Below are 25517 nucleotides of genomic sequence, written 5' to 3' on the forward strand. Positions count from 1 at the left end.
ATGTCTGAGAGACGGGGCGGGGGATGAGGGAAGAGAATCTCCTTCCGTAAACGACTGTTTAATTTGTATGGATGGATTAAAGGAATACTGTGTCCTTACAAAGACCGGTTTGCAAAACATCCCTGAGCTTTAAAAAACCAACCAACCATCCTAAACCAGACTGGTCTTCTGTGATCCATGTCTTGTTGAGTGCATTTTTGAATTTGTCCCAGATGGAGTTTGCCATAGTAGAGTTTCCATTGCCAAGGCATGGGGTGGGGGGTGGAATGTGATCACAGCGTAACTTTGCTAACCACTTACTCTGCTTTCCATGGTGCTCTCACATCAATTGTCCACCGTCCCTCCTCACCCCTCCCACATCCCTCTGCTCATTGGCTGTTAAAAACAAATACATAAATACATACAATCTATTTCATGGGTCAGTAGGAAGGAGTATTTGGCTGTTTCTTAGAGGCATTTATTTTACATCCTGGCACTGGAAAGGGTGGGGAGACTTCCCAGTGCTTTCATGGCGCCATTGCATTGGACATCTGCATGTCTAAGCTCCCCCCTCCCATGGCCACCTGGGCATATTGTGCAGAGAGGTTCAGAAAAGAATGCTTGGAACTGAGCAACAGACTGGTATAAAATCCAGAGAGCCAGAATCTGTTATGAGGGAGCGGGGCGGGTGGGGTGGATAGTATCACCTAAACATTTGCTGTTTCTGTATTTCTGTAGCAGGTATTTCTATGCAGGGAAGCTTCTGCTTAGCAGGAGTTACTGGATCTTCCATTTGACCTCTGTGTAAGGGCTGGTTGGAGCTAGGTATGGAGGCAGGGCACTGATATGAATTTACTGGTCATTGGAGTGGCACATATTTCCAGATTCCTCAGTATTTGGAATTTAAATAGAAAACCTTCTGTTTGGCCATTTCTGGCCTCCATAAGACTGTGCTTAAAAGAAAGAGAAGCTGCTTTTAATATAGATGCTGAGTGTCCATAATGTATAACTAGGCAGAGATGTCAATTAATCTAGAAAGCCTTGTTAGTCTGTGAAGAGAGAGAAGATGACTTTCAGTCATGCAGCTGGTAGAGGCCTGCATTATAAACACCAACAGGTGCTCTGCTCAAATCTCTGCTCACTTTGAAGGCCCCCTCTTGCAACAAACTCCATGCAGGCAGGCAGCTGCCCAATGATTTGAGTGGGTCTTTCTGCAGGCAGGGGGAGGGGTCTCCCTGCATGTAGATCATTGCAGAATCATGGGGCCCAAAATAGGAATTACCTTGGAAGAGCTTCTATGGTGTATTCTAGGGTCTGAGGCATATCTCAAATCACTGCAGAAAGTTCTAGAGAACATAGTGTAGCAATTTAATCTGTACTACATTTGACACCGTTGAAGCCTTGCCTGTGGATTATGATTTAAGGAGGCAGGATTGTTTCCTTTGAAATGAAATGTTAAAAAATTAGTTCTGAAGTGGGTTCTCACTCTCTCCCTTTTATGTTAGCAAGTGTAGCATGGGTTTCTGTGTGTGTAGTTCTAATGCTGATGAGCAATTCTAGGAATAACATACTTGTAGGATGCAGTGAACTGCTGTTAATAGATGCACTAGGAGAAGACTCACCAAAGAGAGTGGAGATGTAGCAGGAAAGAACCACAGGAGAGGAGAATTCTTCAACAGAAATGCTGGTGAAAAGGAAGGGTTTCAATAGACGTAGGCAAGGGGCCACTCTTAGCCACTAAAAGAACTGATTCAGTTGATCTGACTGAAGGACAGGAGGGTATAACATAAGGGGTACAGAGGGTTTGTGGGGGAGGTGGGGAAGGTTCCAGTCAGCATACATTAAAGGCGGTAACATGGAGGAGGTGCAAAAACGTGGTTAAAGTTCATTTAAGGAATGCTAAATAGAAGTGAACCACTAAATTATGAGTTTACCATAATGAGAAGAGGAGGGAGGAGCAATGGCAAAAAAGGATTCAGAATGCATTGATACAAGGAGGAGAGAATCCTTTAGGAGGTGACACCTACAGTTCTGTGCCCTCCTCTTCTTGTGTGCTGTAGGCAAACTAAATGGACCCGGCTTGGGAGTGCTCTGGCAGCATCTTGCTCGGCTTTCTTTGCACATTTTGCCCCCATTTTTGTTCCTGGCTGTCGGGCTCATGGGAATGGCAGGGCATCATCCTGAAAACTTACAAAGTTTCTCTCTTGGCAGGCATGGGGAAGAAGGATGATCCAAAGCTGATGCAAGAGTGGTTCAAGCTGGTGCAGGAGAAGAACGCTTTGGTGCGCTACGAGTCTGAGCTGATGATATTGTGAGTGATCAGAGGGATTTCTGCATGGGGTAGCACAGCTTCAGAGATCAGAGTAGCAGCCGTGTTAGTCTGTATTTGCAAAAAGAAAAGGAGTACTCCGATGAAGTGAGCTGTAGCTCACGAAAGCTTATGCTCAAATAAATTTGTTAGTCTCTAAGGTGCCATTAGTACTCCTTTTCTTTTAGCTTCAGAGATGAGATTACTCACAGGTAGTACTGGCAGGGCCTCCCTCCGGCACTGTCTTGGCTGTGATGGTAAGAGGCCAATAATAAGTGTTCAGATAGTGTTCTTGGATAGAATGTAGTTCCCAGCCAGTAAGTTGTTAAAGGTACTTTCTGGAAGAGTCTCTAGTGCAAAAAGAACTTGTGATGAGTGGAAGCACAAAAGGTTTGGATAAGTCCTAAGTGTGAATGTTAACCAAAGGTTTGAGCCCTCCCACAGTCCTCTCAGGCACGTTCCGTACAAAGCATCCCTTGCTTGCAGGCTCATCTCCAATCTTTCATCTGTAGTTTTAGTGGCAAGTGGTCTTTGGGGGATGATTGGCAAACTGTTCTGTTGGTGCAAGGTCCTTTTTTGAATGCAGCTAAGCTGTCTGCATTCCTGTCCCTTCTTTAAATGGTTCCTGTAGTCCTCACTTCTGTCTCCAGTGGGACCCCATAGTCTTCCAACTGGGCACAAATGCTACATCTCTTTTCCAGCTTAGAAACACCAGGGGCTTCCATAGTGCTTATGCCCCAAAATGCACTGCATGCTACTGAAACAAGTTTCTGAGCAGGCAAGACTTGACTTTGGTGTTTCAAAAGCTCAGTGTGCTCTGGGATGCTACTACCAGAGAAGCCCCAAAATGCTGCTCAGATTGGAATCTGAGGAGGCAATGCCCTCAGTCATCCATTACTTGCAGGTAACTTTTTCTTCAGAGTGGGATGTAGCAGGAGGGAGACTTGCACAGAGGTAAAATGTGGCTTGAGCAATGACTGCAGATGCATCTGCTCCTTCATGCTGTATCTGTCTTGGATTTTAAATCCAGCTGGTAACAGTGTGAATAAGATCAGTCTGAGAAAGCAGATGGGCTGGTTGCTGCCCAGCCATGTGAAAAAGGGAATCTCTCTCCACAATCTTCTTGTCTTTCTCTGTCTGCCCACTCCAGTTGAAGACTAGTGATGTGGAAGCATTACGATTACATTTTAATCAGGAAAGAAACGGCTACACATCTCCAGTGTTGTTCCAAAAGGAGTCAGAATAGTGCTGAAGTGGGGGGTCTGGGAAGGTAAATACAGTAGGGTGGGGGGAGAGTAAAACACCAGAATATTTTAATTTGCTTAAGTGGCAATCTGTATGGTGGCTCCTTGCCAGCACAGCATGCACCATCGGTTCATTCTTGCTTCATTTCTCCTTTCAGTGCTCGAGAATTGGAGCTGGAAGACAGGCAGAGCCGGTTACAGCAGGAACTCCGGGAAAGGATGGCAGTGGAAGGTAAGGGTGAAGAGGAACGGCAATCCATGGAGTATGTTCATGTATCTCTTTCCAGTCCTAGATCCTCTGACACTTTTGACTTTTTCTCCAGATCACCTGAAAACAGATGAGGAGCTATCAGAAGAGAAGAGGATCCTGAATGAGATGCTAGAAGTCGTGGAGCAGAGAGACTCTTTGGTGGCCCTCCTTGAGGAGCAGCGGCTTCGAGAAAAAGAGGAGGACAAGGACCTGGAAGCTGTTATGCTGTCCAAGGGCTCTAGCTTGAACTGGTCCTGAGCTAACATACTCACCTCTGCTGGTCTGTGCTATCCAGCTGCCCTACACTGAGTTTGTCAGGACTACCTGGATCGAGAGATCTTGAGGGGGAAACCTTGTTAAGGGTTCTGCAGCATGCAGGAATTCAGTTTGAAGCACCCAGAAGCCTTTTGATAATTGGGTTTGGTTCTAGAGGCTTGGGTCCCGCACAACGTCTGCAAACCAAGCTGAAGACGATGGCCTGAGATTGCACAGTCTCTTTGGGTCCTATACAAGGGGCCATTAGCATTTTGTGATATGAGGGAAAAGGGTAAACTTTTTGTGGAGGGATTTATTACCTTTTAATGAGAAAAAACCCTTAACCAAACTGGATTTGCTGCAGTCTGATCTCTCTTGCTTTTTCACTATTAGCATTTTTTAATGAGAGGGAGAGAAGTGGCTAACCTCTCCTGAAAACCACAGCAGCCTGTAGCAGTCCTTGGGGGAGTTAACCAGCTAAAGGAGAGCTCCTGAAGCCCAGAGCAGCACCTTTGTTTTATTCTTCCTCCCCACCAAAGAAACAAACCTGAGATGAGCATTATGCATGGGTATGAAGGAACACTGGAAAGAGAAAACTTTGGTGGTGTGTTTGTTTGAAACCTCTTCTGCCCGTCCTGGCTTTTACGGAGACAAGGGCCTCAGAGGGCACACACTCTCTCTCTATCGTACTTTCTAGAGTTATGGTTATGAGAAGAGTAGAGAGAGAGAGTGTGGAGTTCTCCCACACTTTGCTACATGCTGGACAGAGAGCTACTGCTGGTCTCATGTCTTCATGGCCATTGTTCAAAGGCTAATAAGTTTCTCTAATTTGTTTTTTTTGTCGCAACCTTTTGACACTGGAAAATACTGACTTTGTGGGACAATGGTAAGTGTTTTGAGGGGCAGGGTTGTCAAACGGCATTCTCTGGCTTTTAAACCCAGAGAGGGAGCCACCTCTGGGTGAAACGTTGTTGAGACTCCTCAGTGTTTGGTTTTTTCCCCCTCTATTTCATTTTTGCACGTCAGAAATGAAGCTTAAGACCTGCCTGGGCCCTCAGTCACCTTGACCCTTTTATGTCAATTAACTTATTTTTTTAATACTTGAAAGAAGATTCATTTTTGTACCTTTTAAGAAACAAATGGACAAGTGAGTGATAGGTGTGTGCCTGCTGCATCCCACAACCTCTGCTTCTACATCACAGGACTCTTGTTACTTGTGGCTATTTATTAGTATTGTTATTAATAATGTTACTGTTGCCCATCTTGGGTCTGGGAGGAGTGTGTGTTTTAACTCCAGGAGAGCAAGACACTACCGCAGATTGGTCCCTACTTTGTATACAGGGCAGACTTCCTGGACTCGCGTATGCATCCTGCCCTAGCCAAGTCCTTTTTATGATGATCTCCTGCACATCCATGGAGTTGTGAGAAACCAGTAGTGTTCGTAGCAGATTTTCCCTCTGTATCCCAGATTCCCTCTCTCTGGACGAACAAACCTGTAATTTATTTAAATACCATTAATAGTTTGTAACAAGAAAACCAAAACTGTGACCTAAAAGTTCTCCCCCACCAATAGCTCTCCCTTCCGCTCAGAGGTTGAACCCTGCCATTGTAAGAGCTGCCTAGAGTGACTTCCAGCTTAGCAAGTGAGGCACAATTCTTTCTGCATCTGCCAAAGCAGGCTCCTTTCTGCTCCACTCCCAGAGCTGTGGCCTTTGATCCAGGAGGGTGCCCGTTGTACTCCTACTTTCAGTAGTGGGCAGGACATACACTGAGCAACCTAGCTACCAGGCTAGGAAGGACTCTGCAGTCTGTCACCATTTGGTAGACTCCAGAAGTACACTACATCCTTAACCCATCCCACTGGGCACAGGGCGTGATGCCATCCCTCTTAACTTCGAATTTCCTAGCCACGTTTGGTTTGTGTCACATCCTTAGCATGGTCCATTGTTAGTGTGTTTTTCTCTGGGGTTTAACAGCGAAGGAAGATAGTTAAGCTTGCTTCCCCCGGTATCTGAGAGGTGTGTCCCATTCCCAAACAAATCCATGCAGCACCATTGAGGTTGCTAATGCTATAGCCTGGTGGTGGAGCAGATACACAATCAGTGGGGTCCTTCCCATTTAATCTTCTGCTGTGTCTGAAAGGGACTCTCCCTTCTGCTTTGGGGGGACTCCTTGAGGTACTCGCTTCCTGTGTTCATAAAGGGCATGGAACCTTGCTTTTTGGCCATCTGCTCTCCCCAGCAGAGTCCTCTGGATTCCTGTGGGAGTTTGGAGGAGCCCCATGTCTGTTTTCTCAACTTCGCACCGCTGTTAGGGACCCATGCCATGCCCACCGTACTTCAAGCAGAGAAGGAACGGATGGGACACTCTCCAGAGACCATCTGCAAAGCTGTTTAGTTGGCTGTGGAAACATACTTTCTCCCACCCGACCCCAGCCCAGCTAGCAGAGGCTGAACAAGCTGTCTCCTGTGCTTCCTGCTCTTCCCATCCCAGGGAGTATGTGACCACAAATTAAACCCAAGGTCTAGCAAAGCAATGCAGAGAGCCAGCCACTGTGTTACTTAATAGTGTTCGTGCTAGGTACCCAGAGCAAAGCTCCAGTGGAACATCTGAACATAGACCTTCACCTGCCTGTGTAGTGAAGGGGCAAGCTGTAGCTGCAGAACCAGTTTACATACACTGTTTTTGTGGGTTGCACCACAAAAATGGTGACTCCTACCAAAAAAACCCCCAAAATCTAGGGTGGCTCTTGCTGACTGTTTTCCTAAAACCAGCCTCGACCCATTTTAATAGTGCACACTGTCTGAGGAACACAGCTGATTTTGGACAGGAGATCATTAAATACGCACTGCAAATGAAAAAACAAAAAGCTACCCTGCCCTCCTCATTTATGCTGTATAAAAAGAGCCTCTTAACATAATATTTTTTAAATTGCTGGTTGCTTGTTATAGAAGAAATATGAGGTTCACACTTTTCTCTTTGTGCTGGGGGACTTGAATAGTGTTGTTACTCAAGGCTCTGCTCTGACAACCGCCCTCCCTGCCCCCAGCTAAAAGGGGGGTGGGGAGATGCATGTTCTTAAACTCTGCAACCCTTCAGGTCTCACTGGCCTCAGAGGAGAAAGTGAGGACCTAATGCACATGTGAAAAAAAGAAAAACAATTTAAAACCAAAATTGAGGCCTGTTTTACCTCATAAAAACCTGTAAAGGGCACAATTTATATTTCCAGTTCAGTTAAATTTTCAGAAAATCCATTACATAAGGACTAGTTTTTAATTAAAAATATTTATTTTTTAGAATGAAATATAGAGACTCTTGTCACATGAAACTGTCTGGGTGCATATTTTCAAACTGCCACCTTCTGCAACTGCATCTGAGTAAGGTGTTCTACAGAGCTATCCCTTGGGTAGGGAGAATCAGGGCAATTGCTCTGGGTCCCACGCTTTGTGGGGCCCCGCGGGCCAGTACGATTGGCCAACACAGTCATGGAAGAGACGAATCCGTCACTTCCGCCTCGGGCCCCGCACCCTTCTAGGGACAGCCCTGGTGTTCTAACTCTTTGAGCTAGTAGAGTGGATAACAACACAACTGTGGCAATGTGCATTCAGTAATACGTGCTGCCTTGAGTGTGAGGGAGACTAAAGGAGTCTATTAGTACAAGTGCGTGCCCCTGTAGATGGTACTAACCAGACCATGGGCTGGTGAAAGCTGAGTTTGGAACCTAAACTCCATGTCTATTCCTTAACTGACTGAGACTGGGAACGTGCAGGAGGCAGGGTACTATGTCCCTGGGGAGGAAGGAGTCCTGGGCTTCAAACTGCTCGGATGTGGAGGGAGGACAACTCAGCCCTGGGCTAGAGGGACAGGTTCAATCTAATGTGAAGCCCTAACCCGTGCTGGGGAGAGGAAAGAATAAAAGAGGAAACGGGGGTGCGGGGAGCCCCAACCAAAAGAATTATTTATTTTATTTTGGAGCAATACAAATAATTTTAAAACCGATTTCCAAACAAAAACCTCATCTCATGGGAACGAGAATATCTTTTAACATGGATTCCTTTTTAAGTAATTCACCAATGACTGTAAAAGCCACAGGGTTGTGTCCTGGGCTTCAACCCCAGCTGCTGTCCCTGATAGGTGGCCTGAAGCTGCTCTTTAAAAAGAAACTCGCATTTCAGATGAAAAATGTATTTGGAAGAGGGGTAGGGGTTGATTTGAAAAGCAAACTGCATTGACTAGTTATAATCCCTTAGGGTGTCTCTCCGCCGCAGGGGGAAGCATGCCTCCCAGCCTGGGTAGGCAGACACAGACTAGCTCTGCGTGAGCTAGCATGCTAAAAATAGCACTGTAGACATTACAGCACAGGCTACTCACCCAATTACAAGCCAGTCCAAGCCCGGTAGCTAGCCCCTGCCACCACCCTTGCCGTAATGTCCACGCTGCTATTTTTAGCCCAATAGCTCAAGCAGAGCTAGTGTGTGTCTCTACCTGATCGGAGAGGCACCTTCTGAGCTGCAGTGTGGACATAACCTTAGTGCCTGATCCTGCAAACAACATACTACTGGGCATAGCACTGACCACTGACCCTTCAGGGGGACACCACATTGTAGTAAGTACTATTTTTGATAAGTCTTTGCAGCATCAGGCACTTAGCTAAATAGATATTACAAAATGTTTCAAGCCAGCTTCTAGAATCCCTGTCACTTGTTCAGTTTCTCCAACAAATAGTGAATACCTTTCTCAATAGCACCCGCCCCTTTGATGCTGCATCTCCGCTGGGATCTCGTGATGACTCTGAGTAGGGCTGCGTGAGTTTCACTGTTAGAAAGTGCCAAAGCTGGGAAGTTCTAAAATATGATAACAAAAATACAAATCTGTATAAGACTTACCTTACAACTTGAAGCTTTCCTGTACTTTCCGATGGCAGTGCTGATCTCTTCAGCCCTATGTTAATTCATCCTGGCTTCTTGTTTGGTAATTAATTGTTTTTCAGTTCTATTCAAGATATTTAACATTTATTTTTTACTCATTTACTCTTCCCACTGAACTTAAGATCTTTCTTATTATACTCTAGTCTTCCAAGAACAGCTCCCACCTGAAGCAACATGATTTCAGAGTTGCATGTCAGGAATGTGATCTCTGTGGGGAGCACAGTACCCAGTGTACAGCCCTGCCTGCTATGGGCTGTAGCATGCAACGAGCTCCATGACTTTTAATTTCCATTGTCTGTCTGAAAGTGAGCATTAAAAATAGACCTTGATGGTAGTATGCTTAGCTCCTGTGGTCATTAACAAATGCTCCCTCCCACCCCATTCTCATCCAGTAATCCAGCCTTCCCCATACAGTCTAAATTACAACAATGCAGGAATAAATAGGGCCCTAATGTTTCACTAAGGAAAAATTCCTGATATCCTTTTCCTTTTTAATAATTTTGTTGCTTGTTCATGACTGTATTGGTATGAGAAAAGTTGCTATGGTTAAGTAATTCTGATTTTATATGCATGGCTGATGCATTGTGCCCTGATTCCTTTGACTAGTTTTATAAAAATGAAATTAAATAATCCCCATCTTTGAGAAATGGCTCCTTCTGCTACAGGTCTCTCTGCATCAGAGATGTTCCCCCAATCACTAGAAAGGTTAAACATTCATGAACTGCCCATGCAATAAAACTCTGAATCTCAGAGGTAGAACAGCAAGAGAGCTAAATACTGGCTTCATACTTCCTAATGCACTTTGTGGGCTGAGCTGAAGAACAGCTGGGGCCGGCTCATGGAGTGGCAATGTGTGCTGCCTGGAGTTAAGTTCCCCTGTGCCTGGGATGGGGTTCCCCTGAAAGTACTGGACAGAGTCAGACTCCCCTGTATCTAGAGTGGGAACTAACACCTCCATTCTAAGGAGCAAACTAAGATAAGACCAGCACTTGTGCTCAGGGCTGGGATCAGGTTGAGTAGAGGGATCATCCTTTCAGAGGTGCCTCAGGAGCCTCTCCTTGTACACTTGTGAATCGTGAGAGTCAATGCAACTTGGTGAGGCTCAAACCCACTGAAAAGCTATGCTTCCCTACCTATCCCATGCCTGCTCTGGATATCATACCACCAGAGGAAAACCGTGCAAAGGGAAAGACATGAATATCTTTCAGCTCTAACTTCCAAATACACTTTTGTCTTTTTAACTTAACCAAAACTCCATTTGTCCAATTGGGGCTGGAGAGTGACTCTTCTTGTTGCAAACTCCATTGCTAAGCATATCAGGATAGGATTATAGAGCAACAGCAGGTTTTAAAACAGTCACATGAATCTGTTTTTTCTCTCCATCTGTCTCTGATTTCCTGTAAATATTTGTTTGTGTGTTGGCTGTACAAACACCAATGGATCCTTCGTTCACCCCGGTGGTCAAAAAATGAGATTTGCAGTGTCCAGGCCTCCATCAGAACACAGTGCTTGCACAGAGCTAGTTAGCGTGTTTGTCTGCACTCTGTGGTGGATTTTAATATTTTTATACATCCTAATCAAGAACATTTTAGAGCATTTGAAAGGTCTAGATTGCATGATCTGGAGCAGCCGTTGGTTCCATTTTTTAACAGTTGATCCTAAAACATTCACCACCACCTCTTTGGTTAAAACTTTTAAAATGAATTTTTGATTAACTGTTTACATCGGATGCTGATGGATAAGAAGCATTGCATAATCTCGTATGTAAAAATGTGAAAAGCCACAACATGGCTCTCAGGAGTTGGAACTGTTACCATCTGCAATAAAAAGAAGTCTCTAAGTATACCATGAAACAGCCTGTATATAATTCATGGGAGAGATCACTTCCTTGACTGATTCACGATAACAGAGATTAGATGCTTTCTGAATGTTCCTGCTTTTGGAGATGCTTAGAATGGTGCTATATAGGCAGTGGAGTTGAACAGACAAGGATGTCATGTAAGATGTAGATGTGAAGGGGAAAATGCCATGCTATGATGGCACTGCAGTAATTTAAATAATCTCTCTCTCTATATATAAATATATATAATGTATGTATATGTGTGTGTGAAGTCCAGTCCAATTGAAGGGATTTGCTTTGGCACCTACCCCTTGGGATATGAGTGAATGCTGATATTCAGACTGTTCAAGGCTTTTATAGTTGGCGAGTGTGGAGTGTTAACAAGAAAGTGTGTACCCTACATGTATAAAACATCCAGGCTGTTTTCTTCGATTTGGGTGTGTTTTATTTTTTGTTTTTTATGCACACTTGCTTTGTTGGTGTTTGAGATTTTAGCACCTGAGGTGGCCAACGGAACTAAAAAATAAAGTCATTCATTATTTTTTTTTCTTTTTGTTGCTGCAGTTGCCATTTGTTTCATTTACTGTTTGTTTGCTTGTTTCCATGATGGACTTCAAAAGGGGGAATAAAGGAGCGTGAAAGCTTGATCCTGTCATTAAGGCACAGGGCTGGGTGGCAGGAGACCTGAGTTCTGTTCCTGTCTCTGCCATGGAGTTATATTGTGACCTTGAGCAAGTCACTTACCTTTGTGCCCCAGTTGAAGTATGTGAAGTCTTTTGACCTGAGATACAACAAACAAGTCTGCTGTTCTGATAAAGCCAGAGGTGAAAGTAAGCCGGTACAGGCCGGTATGCTGTGCGGGACCAGACCGGCTTCCCAACGGCGATTTAAAGGGCCCAGGGCTCCTTCTGCTGCGGGGAGCCCCTGGCCCTTTAAATCACTGCCAGAGCCCTGCTGCTGCTACCCTGGGGCTCCAGCAGCCAGGCTCGGTCAGCGATTTAAAGGGACCGGGGCTCCCCACTGCCAGAGCCCTGGGCCCTTTAAAGTGTCGTCCGAGCCCCACTGCCAGAGCCCGGGGTAGCGGTGGCAGGGCTCCTGTGGTGATTTAAAGGGCCTGGGGCTCCCTGCAATGGCCAGAGCCCCAGGTCCTTTAAATCTTGATTTAAAGGCCCTGCCTCTTCTGGTTTAGGCCACACCTTTTCTGGTTTGGGCCATGCCCCCACTCAGGACTCTGGCGTACTGGTAAATCCTTTGTTACTTTCACTCTTGGATAAAGCCCAGCACAATGGCCCATCCTTCCCCATCTCATACGTGATTTCTCAGTTCTTCTCCAGGGGAGGAGCTGGCAATGGCGAAAGATGAAATAGCCTAGAGGGTGCTGGCAGGATGGGAATATAGGAACCAAATGAATTCTAGGAACTGGCACCAGGCTATAAATGTGGGAGAGGGGAGCTAATGTCCAAGTTGTGGAGGGGTGTTGTGCCAATTGTGAGCCCTCTTTCAAAGGAAATGCCCATTGTTCCTCAAGTTGCTGCAGTGTGTGTTTCTGCCTAGTGGAGAGCCATGGAGCCAGCAGATATGGTGCTGACCACCTTGGAGCAGCTGGTTTTCCTTTGGAGTCATAAAATCAGAAGGAGCTGCCTTCATCTGCATTAACTTAGTGACATGGGCCATTGATGTCAGATCCCACCAAAAAATTCTGGTCTGGCTCTGCCCTCGCTCCATGCATAACACTGGTACATGCTCTCATCTCTAGTCTCTCTTACAGCATTAGATGCTATGGTGTGAGCGATGTGCTGTCACTCGCTGCTTTCCATTAAATGTTCCTGCTCAATTCTGGTGTGCAATCCTATCCCCTCACCTCAGTCTGCAGTCCCAGCATAAGCTGTCCTCGCTCTCCTTGCTGTATTAAACCCACCCCACACTGCAAGTGACACCAGCACCTGTTCTATTCTAGGCCTCTATACCATATGCAATATACATTCCATTCATTATACCAGTGCATGGTCCACTCCCAGGCTCCTTGCTGTGTGCATCTTCAGGGCTGATTAGCTACAGTATCTGCAGCTGTGGAGCAGTATCTGCAACAGATTGGAAGGATTCAGAGACTAGTCTGTTTACCTTCAGTGGGGAGAGCCTTCCAGTTTGTTATACCTGTTTTAAGAGAACAGGCTTTGGCCGCAACTGGTAGGTGATGTTCCCTTAATGAATGAGCCCATGTGATACAGGGTTGGAGGAAAGGGGCTGGGAGCACAAAGAAACTTGATTTCTAATCCCAGTGACACCACTGACTGAGCATATGACTAAGCAAGTCACCAGACCTGTCATTGCCGTATTCACCCATCAGGAAATTTACAGGCTGTTGGGAGAATCCCAGCTGGCGAAATCCTAAATGTTGAAAGTAAAGCTTCTTGCAAACATCTATTCTTCTTTACAGTAAATAAATAAACCGTGTTTTGGAAAATACAAGCTGCTCTGCTATGCTGATGAGGCTGGGAGGGGCTGATGTGACACACTGGCTTTCTGCTGACTAGATATTCCTCACTGTTTGAAAGCTCCTTCTCCACAGACTGTCTGTTTGGGAATGCCATCACTTCTGTCCTCTAGGTGGCAGAGGGGAAACAGCTCTATCCTTTTTAATATAGAAAGATCAGAGGTGGCCAGCCTATGGCTCCAGACCCACATGCGGCTCTTTAGAAGCTAATATGCAGCTCCTTGCACAGACAACAACAAAGGTGCCAACTTTCCAGTGTGCCGGGGAGAGAAGGGTGGTGTGCTCAACCCCTGACTCTGCCACTGGCCCTGTCCCTACTTCACCCCTTCACCCCAAAGCCCCCACTCCTTCCTGCCCCCTTCCCTGAGCCTGCCTCGTCCTCGCTCCCCCCAGAGCCTGCTGCAGGAGGCATGAGGAAGGAGGGGGAGTCTCTGAGCGGCAGGGCTGCTGGCAGGTGCGGGGGAAGGGGAAGCTGATGGGGGCTGCTGATGTATTAATGTGGCTCTTTGGCAATGTACATTGGTAAATTCTGGCTCCTTCTCAGGCGCAGGTTGGCCACCCCTGTGATAGATCCTTGTAAGCTGTTGTCAAATGCTCTGACAACAAATGTCTGTCCTGACTGGCTCTGGCCTTTACCCACTGTGGAGGCAGCTACAGTTGCCCTGGGAGAGATTTCCCTGGTGTCAGCCAAAGGCTATACTTGGCTTGTAGGGGGCCTCTCTCCTGTTGTTCAAAAGGAAGATGGATAGAGAGGAAAGATGGTCTCTGGTTAAGGCACTGGATTGGGAGTTAAGAGATCTAAGTTAAATTCCCAGTTTTGCAAGTGACCTGCTCTGTGACCTTGGGCAAATCACTTCCGAGCTCTGTGCCACAGAGTTGTTTGTAAAATGGAGATATTTGCTTCCCCTCCCCCGTCTTGTCTGTTTAGATTGTAACAGTGGTAGGGGCTCTCTCCCACTGTGTCTGTACAGCACGTAGCACAATGGGGCTCTGAGCTCAGTTGGGGCCTCCAGGTGCTACTTTAATACAAATAATAAGACGAGCCTGACAAGGATTCTGGTTTTTCCACTTCAGGAAACAAATACGTCTGGCCTGGAAAGGACCCCTAGGTAGAGGAAGGTTACACTCCCTGTATCTACAACAGGTTGGCTACGTGCACTTGGAGGTTGTAAGAAGAGGAAGAGACCACCATGAAAAGACAGGAGACCCAAATCAGGAGCTCAGGGTGGCAGTAGTTTTTGCTTTCACTTTCCATTTATATGAAAGAGCATGCCAGGAAGAGGAAATATTTTGCAGTGTATACATTTTGCAACATGCTGCTGTCTCATCCCCCACACGCAGCCTTATTTATTCACCCCACCCGTTCTGCTGGGCCCTTTTTCAGAAGGTGAGAGTCGAAGCCGAAAGAGAAGTGGATCCTTTCCAAGTACTTTGAGTTCCGCAGTGGCTCAGGTAAAGGGCTAGAGGGATGTTTATAACAACATTACTGTGAAGGGATGGGGGTGGGGGGCAGGGGAGAGGTAAGGTCCTTTCTAGGGACTGATGTGTGGAGTTGTGCCATGATACAGTCAGTGTATGAGGCCATGATTGGTGAAGGCTCTTTTATGGCATGGGGCCTGTGTGCCCAAGATTGATTGCGGGGGGGATTTTCAGTGAGGGCATGGATCTATCTATCTCACAGCTACTGTAAGTGGGAAAGCCAAATATCTTGGGTTTTCTAACCACTTTCCAGACACAACAATTTCTCCAAACACCCTTAACTTACTAGGGGAATAACCATAGCGAGCATGAAAGGGGAACTGTGTGTTAATGGAAAGCTGTCTCTGTGCCTTCTATCACACACACAATTTGTTTTGTTTCAGAGTAGCAGCCGTGTTAGTCTGTATTCGCAAAAAGAAAAGGAGTACTTGTGGCACCTTAGAGACTAACAAATTTATTAGAGCATAAGCTTTCGTGAGCTACAGCTCACTTCATCAAAATGCATCCGATGAAGTGAGCTGTAGCTCACGAAAGCTTATGCTCTAATAAATTTGTTAGTCTCTAAGGTGCCACAAGTACTCCTTTTCTTTTTACAATTTGTTTTGTTAACCGTTCTTGCAATGAATGCTGTGTGTGGTTGATGGGTTAAGTAAGTGCATCTCTAGGCCCCATGTACAGGAGAGGGCAGGCTTATTCCTTAAAGGGTGCTGCTTCACAGGCCCAAGTGAGGAGACCTTCAAGGTAGGAGACCTCCAATGGCTCCCTATCAGCATCAAAGCAGGGGACCTCACACCTGCCACAGGAGCAGGAAAACTCCACTCTCCTTAACTCTCCTTTCCAGTGAGGAATGCCCCAAAATTGGGGGAAGGGGAGTGTTCCCTACACTCTCAACCTTATGGAAAATTCCTATGGAATGTAACAGGAATGAAACTAATACAGCTTTAGAGCAGGGATTCTCAACCTGGAGTTGTAGCCAACTTTATCCTGCCATATGGCTAGATGGGAGGGGGAGGTCCCCAGTATGGAAAAGTTTGAAAATCACTTTTCTGTAGCACTTAGTCTAAAACCCTGTAGAATTTAATGAAGAATGATCTTCTTGCTATAGGTTTTTTGAAACATCCTATAGATTTCTATGAGGTTGTCCCAAAAAAACAACCTCCATGGATAAAATGTACTACTGTCTTACATTCTCCATAAGGGTGAAGGATCATTTGGACAGGGGGAGATGGACACAAAGAGAGGAAAATGGCCATGGACTGTGAAGGTTGCCAACTCTGGAAATGGTGTATTTCTTAAAGCCCCAGCACCTGGAGTCATATGATTGGGGCAGGGTTTGAGTCCTTTTGTTGACACCTGTTTGGATCTACTTGCTCACGAGCAGCAAAGGGAAGGGGGGATGTCACTATACTCCAGCTGGGACCTTTCAGCCTGTGGAGCAGTAAAAGGCTCCTTTTCTGCCTCCTACACCCCTCCCATCCCACCCCCCGTGCCTTGTGGGAATGAAAGCAGAGTCAGTAGCATTGATCATAGAAGAAAGAAGGAGAAGGCACAACACGGGGGGCTAAGGTCCTGCCCCAGCTGGGTCTGAGCAGAGATCAGCAGCTGCTGCTGCCTCCCTAGACAGAAGTGCAGGCAGCCTTGTAGCCAAGGACCCCTCCCCAATCCCAGGAAGTAAGAGACAAGGATGCCTATGTCCCTCTCCAATAAGGAAGTGCCTGCTAGCGTCCATGTGCTGTGGGCTGGGCCGGGAGCCCTTATCACTTCCCTGAACCCTTGTCCCAGGCAGGGTAGCCACTGGCTTTCTTCAGGGGTGCTGGGGCCTACATAGTAACTCCCCCTTTGCTGAGATGTGCCAAGCCTAGGCCCCTGGAACCAGTGCAGGCCACAGCCCAGAAAGCACAGGGGGAGGTATCTGCAGACCCTGAGCACTCTGCTCTCTGTGCAAAGCCCTGGTGCTGCATGGTGCCTCCTCCTGCAGGGGGCTTGGGGAAGTGCCAGGGCCTGCCCTCCTATTCCACAGCACTGACATTCTGGGACAGACTCCCCAGCCCAGGGCCTTCTGTGTGGGCACTGGGGCCTGGGCCCAGGGCCACTCACGTTGGTGTCTTGGGCATGGCTTGGACTGTAGGTGGCAGCTGCTGGGCCTGGGGCCTACCCCCCTCCTTTGCCAGAAGTACGGGGGGAGCTCGAATGCCCTTCTAGCCTGGTCCAACACTAAGCAGGGTAAGAATGTTAGTTTTCACTTCCTTTTTCTTTGAGGTGTCTAGTCTGTATTGTGGCAAAGAAAAGCTAGAAATGAGTGCAGCCTAAAGGCTCAGAAACCAGCAAAGAAAAAAAAGCACCCCCATTATTCTTCAAAACACTGGTGATTGGTTTAAAAATTTCTTTAGGTGCAAGGCGAGGGGGCCTCATTCCTATTGAAGGGAGAGGGTTGCTAATGCTTAATTTTCAAGCCCCACTGTAATCTTGGTCACCCAAAAACTCCCCAGCTAGGATCACAAGGGGGACCCCTCCGTCGAGCAGCAGCGAGCCGGGAACTGGGTCTGATTTCCCCTCTCTCCCCGCCTTGCCCCGGCGCTGAACGCTGCGGGGTAGGCAGAAGCGAGGCAGCCCCGGCCTGCTGAAATATTTGCTGAGCGGTTCCTCTTTTGCTCAGCTGCGGGGACCTGAGCCCAGGGGGCCGAGCCGCCTGTTAGAGCCAGCAGCCAGTTGCGTCAAGTGTTGGTGATTTCCCCCGGAGGTAGCAGCAGGGGCCCCGCTGCGAGCGGGCGGTGGCGTCCTCTTTGCTCACCTGTGCGCGGGGGACATTCCTGTGCACGGCTGAGCCGCGTCTTGCGGGCACAGAGCCGCCCTGCAGCGTTTTTCGTCCGGCCGCCCTAGGGACGTCTCCCCCCCCCCCCCGCTGAACCTGGCTCCTCTTCTCCACTCCCTCAGCCCTTCCCTCCTCGCGGGGCAGCTCCGCTTGCTCTTGGCCCTTCGGCAGGGATCCCTTCCCCCTCCCAGCAGCATGTTAGCGGGCCTAGGCCTTTACCCAAGGGTTGTGCCTGCCCTGATGGCTCGATGTCACAGTGATGGGCTCCCTGGCAATCCCTGCTAGCAGCTCTGCTTTGTCTCCGCCGGGTCACGCAATGCAATGGGCCTGGGTGGTTAAAAAAAAAAATACACCCCCCCCCCCCGCACACACACCGGCTTGGGACTCTCCAACCCTCCCCCATCCCGGATTGCTCTGGGGCTTGGTCCTAATGTCCTCCCCCGGTGTCCCCGTTGGGAGCAGTTGCCAGGTCCCTTCCCCCAGCATCTCAGCTCCCCGCAGGGCCCCCCCCCCCGCTGCGATCCAGCCCTGGGCTGGGTCCCGCCCCCAGCGCCCGGGGGCCCGCGCGGCGCCGGAGCACAAAGCGGCCGCTGTCTCTTTAAGCGCTTTGGAGGGAGAGCGGAGGAAGCTCCCCCTACTCGGCGGCTGCCGAGCTCTGCAGGCCGGGGCTGCGCGGTGAGTATCCCCCGGGCGCTCCCGCTCCGGAGCCGGTCCCGGAGCTCCGCTTGCCTCCCAGCCCCGCCGCGGGAGCCGGGCCGGAGCAGCCCTGCAGCCACCGGGGCTCCCTCCGCGCGAAGGGCGGGGAATCCGGCTGGCGAGCTGCAGGCAGCGCCCCGGAGGCTGCAGTGGCGCGGTGCCCTGGCGCCAGGAGCCGGGGTGGCGCCTGCCCGTGGCTGGGCTTCGCTCCTGAACCCCCCGCCATGGGGCAGGGCGGCCTGTGGGTCTCACACACCGGAGTGAGATGCCCGGAGGCTGTACTGGAAGGTGGGTTTCAAACAGATCTTCACGCCCGCCCCCAATGCCCCTCTCTCGCCCCGGTGCCGCTGCCTCCAAACCAGGGCGGGGGCGCTAGTGATAACAAACGTGGATTTATTCCTTTCCCAGTGTGCTGCCACCCCCAGCACAGAGAGAGCGGCAGAAAGCGCTGGTAACTGCGGGAGCTAGACCGTGGGGCTGAGCTGTGGGTTACCCCCATCAGCTGTTTTTCCGAGAGGTGTTCGAGCTCAGCCTGAAGTCACTGGCTTGATGCAGCAATGGCAGGGTGAGGTTCTGTGGCGGGCCCGTGTTAGGCAGGAGCTCGGACTAGGTGATCATCATAATGGTTCCTCTGGCCTTAAAATGTACAAACACCAGTGCCCCCAGCCTGTGAGAATCCTTCACTAGTAACAGTGCTGGGCTCCACTTGATGTAATGGCTAGGACAGTACCAGCCCCCACCCATACCCATGATGTGCCTGTGTCCCGAGTAGCTAGCACAAGATATTTTTCAGGGGATGCATCCTGATTGCAGGGCACCCTGCTTTCAGGCTGGCGCAATGGCCTGTTTCACAAACAGCAATGTTAATGCGAGTTAGTCAATTTAAAAAAAAAAAAGAGTGGGCTCGTGGCCAGGGCCGGATTAACTCGGGGGCTTTAGGGACTGCAGCCCAGGGCCTTGGGCTAAGGCGCCCCCCGCAAAAATAAATCCGTAATTCTGTACAATTCAGTGTTTGATAGCAATCGACTGGTCGATCCTGGAGCCTCTGCCAGTCGATTGTGATCTCTGGGCCACTAAAAGTCCAGTGGCATAGCAGGGCTCAGGCAGGCTGCCTGCATGCCATGGTCCCACGCCGCTCTTGGAAACGGCTGGCTGCTGGCACATCTCTAGCCAGATTGCCCCTCTCCTGTTCAACCTTGCCAGGAGTGTCCCTGCAAGGCCCTTTCTGCTGCCCTGGTGAGTGTTATACAGTGCTTCCCATAGTTTGCCTTCTGGTGTTCTCTGGGTAGAGTGACCAGATGTCCCAATTTTATAGGAACAGTCCCAATTTTTGGGTCTTTTTCTTATATAGGCTCCTATTACCCCTCACCCCCGTCCCGATTTTTCACACTTGCTCTCTGGTCACCCTAACTCTGGGTAGTATCCTTGTGGAGGGAAGAGGAAGAGATTAATCCTGTAGCAAAACTAGGAAACTCCTGCCTGGTTGGTGCTTGACTGCTTCTGCCAAAACTCCCATTTCTGGATTTCCATGGCCATGGTTGCATTCAAGTTCACATCAGAGGAATCCAGGAATGTCACCTCCAATAAAAGAGTAAAAATCAGACAGTCTGCAGGCTTGGAGCTTATGCTGGCTCTTACTGGGTTTCCCTATACCAGGAGTTAAATGATTTAATAGTGCCATCCCCATCACCATATTCAATCAGCGCACTCCTCTTTTCCCTCAGGGCCTGGCTTGCCCTGATCGATTGTTGTAAATACAGCTGTTTCATTACTCACCAGGAGCACTACACAGACATCTATGCTGCTATTATAATGTTAAATAATACATTTTGTTGTGTCTGGATGGAGTTTGGAGAGGAGAGATGCTTGGTGTGGTGGAGGGTGACAGCAGGGCAGTGGGAGCAAGAGGGAGTTGCACTCTTCCACTCTTTTAGAGTGTGCAAGGAGTATATGTAACTGTTCCTACATGAGCTGACAGTGGGTTTTGAACCTGGGACCGTCAAAGTACAACAACCTACAGCTTGATCTTTAGGATGAGGTGCTCTACATAGTGGTTGTAGCAGACTCTTCTGTAACCTCTGTAGAGCCGATCAAAATGTTTTTTAACAGAAAATGATTTCTTTTGACAAGTTTTTGCAAAAGATGTCCATCTTTGTTGAAAATGTTTTGGTTTCCTGCAGTGGATATTTCAACAATTTCATCTGCCAGTTTTTCATCAAAAAAAGCGGGGGGGATCTTTCAATGGAAATTACAAAAAGCGTTTTTGTTTTTTGTTGAGTTATTTTTTATGGGAAAAGAAATAATATACTGTCCAGCTGTCTACTGCTTAGGTGAAGGAGCTGCTGGTGGGGCGGGCAGCACAAAGATCTACACTGAGCCAGCCTGGGTTACACAAATAGAGGGGGAATGGATTTTATAAAAAGATGCATCCATAATAACCAAGTACCTACGTGACCTTTTCTAACCCATTGTCTGCCCAGCCTCCTATTTCCCCCACCTGTTGCCTGTAACTATCACTTGCTCTCTCGTGTCTACTGTTATTATTAATCATATTTATTATGCCTAGGGATCAACCCAGAATGGGGCTCCATTGTGCTAGGTGTTGTGCAGACACAGTTTGCATCATGAGATTGCAAACTCTTTAGGGCAGGTTTTATGTTGTCATGTGGCGTGCACGGTTTCCCACACACAGGGCTCTACTCTGAGATTAAAAGCACACACACATTTACTACTTAGGTGTGGCTTGTACTGAAAAGTGACTATATAAAAATGGCACCTTCTCACTCCACTGATCCTCTCTGTGGATATAAATCTGTTGTATTTAGAAATCAAAAATGATTTTTTTTCCTGCTTTTTACTTGAGTTAGCCTAGCTGGAGCCAGCATCACTGAGAGGGTGAATTGGTTTCTATTCCTCCTTGCGCATCATCAGGACAATTGTTCCGAACAGTTTGGCAAGCCCACTGAAAGCAACTGGGGCTGCACAGGTGTCATCAAGCCTTCAGAAATGCTGTTACTGGCAATGAGGCCTATCGTGCATAGGAATAGGGTTGCATCCATTTAAATAGTGTGTGAGCTCTCTAGTGTTTCTCACCATGTTCTGTGTTAGTAGACTTCAGAAATAGGCATGCAGCGGCATGTATGTAGCTAGGCCTGGCATGTTTGTGTCTTTTTAGTAAGCATGGTTATTTGAGACCCAACTGTGCCCATGTTGTTTCCTCATATTGTTTACTTTTATGTAAACAGATGATAGTGCATAAGAAAATGAACCCAGCTTGATTCTTGCATCTCAGCATGAGTTTGAAGGACTGGAAGTTCAAATAAGTTTTGTTTTGTTTGTTAAGGGAGTGAGCACTTTTGATCTGGAATCAGCAAGACACGGAGCCAGGAACCACACAATACCATTTTTAGAGTCCTTTCCTGCACAGAATGGCACTTTAAACCCACAGAATTGTGTGTGACACTGTGAGTGCGTGGTGCTATGCTGTAGTGCAGTGATGGGCAACCTGCGACCCATCAGGGTAATCCGTTGGCAGGCCACAAGAGAGTTTTACGCTGACCATCTTTGGGCACGGCCACCCGCAGCTCCCAGTGGCTGCGGTTCGCCGTTTCCGGCCAATGGGAGCCGCGGCCAGCATGTCCCTGAAGCCCACGCCACTTCCCGCAGCTCCCTTTGGCCGGGAACTGTCAATTGCGGCCACTGGGAGCTGCGGGCGGCCGTGCCTGCGGACGGTCAATGTAAACAAATTGTCTCGCAGCCTGCCAGCAGATTACCCTGATGGGCTGCAAGTTGCCCACCACTGCTGTAGTGTGTGCCTGTGAGGAACAGGAACAGCATAACCATTAGCGCTTTGTATATGCAGTCAACCCAAGCATTGCTCTAGTGTATGCAGGTCACAGGTGTGAGATCATGGACTCTGTAGGAATGTTCTGAGAAATTCCTACTCTCCCCACTTTGCTGTCAGAGTGAGTTAACCCACAGCGGAGAGTCAGCTTGATGGATAACTTCCTTCTCTCAAGTGAATTATGAACTGACTGCAAATGAGCTGTTTTTTCGTTTCCATTTAATAGGTATATCCTCGGACGAGGATCTGAAATTGCGGGCAAATCCAGCACTTGATGATTTCTTTGCATAGCACCTCCCACTTATTATCTCAATGGACTGTGCATTAATTGTCTGATAGGCTGTAAGGGATTTGCCAAGCACATATTAATATTGCTAAGAAGGAAACTATGCTTAGAGCTTGATCTGAACTGCAAAATTCACACTGAAGTTTGAACCCCCTTAAGTTTGGGGAAGTTCAGCTCTAGAGTTTTTTGATTTGGATTTGATTCCAGCTCTAAGTTCTTATTTTATTCATAAGCATGAGCAAGAGAAGACAAAGGAAACTGGAGGTCCTCTGCTTAGCAGGGAAGGAGAGCTAATAAAGGCTGAGGTATTTAATGTCTATTTTGCTTCAGTCTTCATTAAAAAGGTAAATTGTGACCAGATACTTAACACAATGAACAGCAAGGGGGAAGGAATGCAAGTCAGAATAGGGAAAGAACAAGTAAAAGAATATTTAGATAAGTTAGATGTATTCAAGTCATCAGGGCCTGATGAAATTCATTCTAGGGCACTTAAGGAATAAGCTGAAGCAATCTTGGAATTGTTAGCAATTATTTTTGAGAACTCATGGAGGACATGTGAGGTCCCAGAGGACTAGAGAAGGGCAAATACAGTACCTATCTTTAAAAATTCTGGGTGTTACACTTCAAGAAAGATGTGGACAAATTGGAGAGGGTCCAGAGGAGAGCAACAAAAATGATAAAAAGTTTAGTAAACCTGACCTATGAGGAAAAGGTTTAAAAAATGGGCATGTTTAGTCTTGACTGAGGAGGGGCCTGATAAGTCTTCAACTGTGTTAAGAGCTGTTATAAAGAGGATGGTGATCCGTTCTCTGTGTCCACTGGAGGCAGGACAAGAAGTAATGGGCTTAATCTGCAGCAAGTGAGTTTTAGGTTAGATATTAGGAAAAAATTTCTAACTATAAGAGTAGTGAAGTACTGGAATAGACTTGCAAGGGTGGTTGTGGAATCCCCATCATTGGAGGTTTCTAAGAACAGGTTAGACAAACACCTGTCAGGGATGGTCTAGGTTTACTTGGTCCTGCTGCAGCACCGGGGCTGAACTTGATGGCTTCTCAAGGTCCATTGCAGCCCTGCAATTCTATGATTCTACGTATTTGCGTTAAAGTGTAGAGAGACCGTCACTGCCCCAAACGTTTTTCAGTTGCAGTTTGGACAAAGAACATGACGTGAGAGAGAGAGAGAGTGGTTACCGGAGGGAGGGGTTAAAGATAAATCATATCTTGAGTTATACAATAAATGTATAGTAGGATTTTTTTGTCTGAAAATGATGTTTCTTTGGGCTGGAATTGGGGAAATGCTGCTGCTTGCAGCAAATTGTGATATGGAATGTTGCTGTTCTCACTGGTGCCTTTCCTACTCCAAGGACAGTGTGTAAACATGCTTTAGCATTGTACCCAACTCCAGGCCTTGCTGAGCTTGCCTAAGTTGTTTCCTCCACTCTTCCTGGGGTGCTTGCTGAATGGCACAGCAAAATTTTTTACAATGCTGTGTGTGAACTCCCCTCTTTGCCCCACTTTCCAGGGCTTCTCTGAGAGTCTCCCTCTCTCTTCTTAGATTAGTCTATGGCACCTTGAACTAATAAGAGCATAGGCCTTTGGCACCCGTGTGAAGCTGTTCCTGAGCCCAGTGGTAAGAGCTGCCTTGGACAATGAGTCTTGTTCTAGACTCAGCTACCTGGTCTCTCCAGTTCCTCTCCCTAGGCCTGATCCAACACAAATTGAAGTAAATGGAGAGGCCCTTTGACTACAATGGGCCCTGTATCCAGCCCTGTGTGAACAGGAGGAAGAGGCTACAGGTATCAGTAACACACCAAAATGTTTCCAGTCTCACTAAAACAGGCCACTCTCATGGTTTTAAATCATTTTTCCATGTAGGACCCCCTGCTTCCCTTCACTCCAGAACCTACAATCAAAGCCTTTACCCAGCATCAGGTGAGATGCTAATGGGTGTCTGATTCTGTGGATGCATAAGTGGCTGCAAGCTTCACCTTGTGCCGTATTTCCGACCCCTGGAACAAGCAGAACTATAGATGGTTTCTGACACTGCCCACGCTACAGTTCTTCTTCGAGTGCTTGCTCATGTGTATTCCACAGTAGGTGTGCATGCTCGCCACGTGCACCGGTGCCGGAAGTTTTTCCCTTAGCAGTACCCATAGGGGGAGCGCTGCTGCGACCCCTGGAGTGGCACCTCTATAGCATGCTATTAGGGGAGCCGCGCACGCACCCCACCCTCAGTTCCTTCTTGCCACCAGTGAGGGTGCGTCGGAATTACTTGCTCCAGCTTTGCTTCACTGCAGCTCGTCCCAGAACTCGTCATTCGTTGTTAGTGGTACCTGTGTGTGTTAGTTCAGTTAATGTTCGGGCTGGGGCATGCCCCAGGGTTTAAATTGTGTGACTCTTGCAGGCGTTTGATGCCCAGAAGTGACCCGCCCACCGACTGTCTTCGCTGCTTGGGTCAATCCCACATTAGCGACCGCTGTAAGAACTGCACGTCCTTCAAACCTAGAATCAAAAAGGAAAGAGTCATTAGACTTCGGGCCCTTCTCATGGAGTTGGCAGTGGCCCCAACCCTGGTGCGCCAAGTGGATTCGGCACCGGGTGCCTTGTCTTCGGTACGCAGTGATCCCCTGGCACCTTCTGGTGGCCGGCACTGCTCGCTATCTCAGAAACAGAGAAAGGCACTGTCCTCTCAGCGGTGTCGAGAGAAAGCAAGGGGAGAGGTAGACCTGAATTGGGCAGCCCCAGTTCCCCCCCAGGCTCCAGAGCTCCGACTCATGTCGAGCGGAGCAGCCTGGTTGCATCAACTCGGGTCTCTCCGGATGGCCGGAGGCCCTGCAGGCGGCCCGAGACATTATGACTCTGCAGGTACCCGGGGCATCACCGGCACCCGGGTCCCACTCTAGAGGCAAGCCGCCACTGGGCTCTAGGCAGTCGACCCTGACCCAATGCAGATCCCGGTTAGGGGACCGCTCTGGGGCCCGCTCGCCGCTCAGCGTCCTGTCAGGGCACAGTCTCCAGCCTCGCTTTCATCACCCACTAGGTTGTTTGGTTGGGTGCCGTTGGATCGGAGTTCCAGGCACCGCTCCACACTGAGCAGAGAGTA

General features: G+C 48.1%; 2 protein-coding genes across 15 annotated transcripts in view; both read left to right on the forward strand.

Moving 5' to 3' along the window:
* The window catches only part of MICAL3 (microtubule associated monooxygenase, calponin and LIM domain containing 3), a 255799-nt gene extending 244448 nt beyond the window's left edge, over window positions 1–11351 (forward strand). For all 8 annotated transcript variants that reach the window (XM_043517551.1, XM_043517556.1, XM_043517571.1 and 5 more), the window contains 3 exons: window positions 2191–2290; window positions 3690–3763; window positions 3855–11351. In XM_043517551.1, the coding sequence (XP_043373486.1) occupies window positions 2191–2290; window positions 3690–3763; window positions 3855–4039 (359 nt within the window). In that variant the 3' untranslated portion in view covers window positions 4040–11351. The remainder of the gene's footprint in view (window positions 1–2190; window positions 2291–3689; window positions 3764–3854) is intronic.
* Window positions 11352–13417: 2066 nt separating this feature from the next.
* The window catches only part of BID (BH3 interacting domain death agonist), a 44537-nt gene continuing 32437 nt past the window's right edge, over window positions 13418–25517 (forward strand). The window contains exons 1-2 of one of the 7 annotated variants that reach the window (XM_038412144.2): window positions 13418–13539; window positions 14373–14750. The gene's annotated coding sequence lies outside the window, so the exon portion shown is untranslated. Of the gene's footprint in view, window positions 13540–14372; window positions 14751–16776; window positions 17001–18149; window positions 18265–18433; window positions 18574–18693; window positions 18879–25517 lie in introns of those variants that run through there. The other 6 variants (XM_043517653.1, XM_038412163.2, XM_038412174.2 and 3 more) reach the window with 6 other exon arrangements.

Source organism: Dermochelys coriacea, chromosome 1, assembly GCF_009764565.3.
Source record: "Dermochelys coriacea isolate rDerCor1 chromosome 1, rDerCor1.pri.v4, whole genome shotgun sequence".
Taxonomy (NCBI): domain Eukaryota; kingdom Metazoa; phylum Chordata; order Testudines; family Dermochelyidae; genus Dermochelys; species Dermochelys coriacea.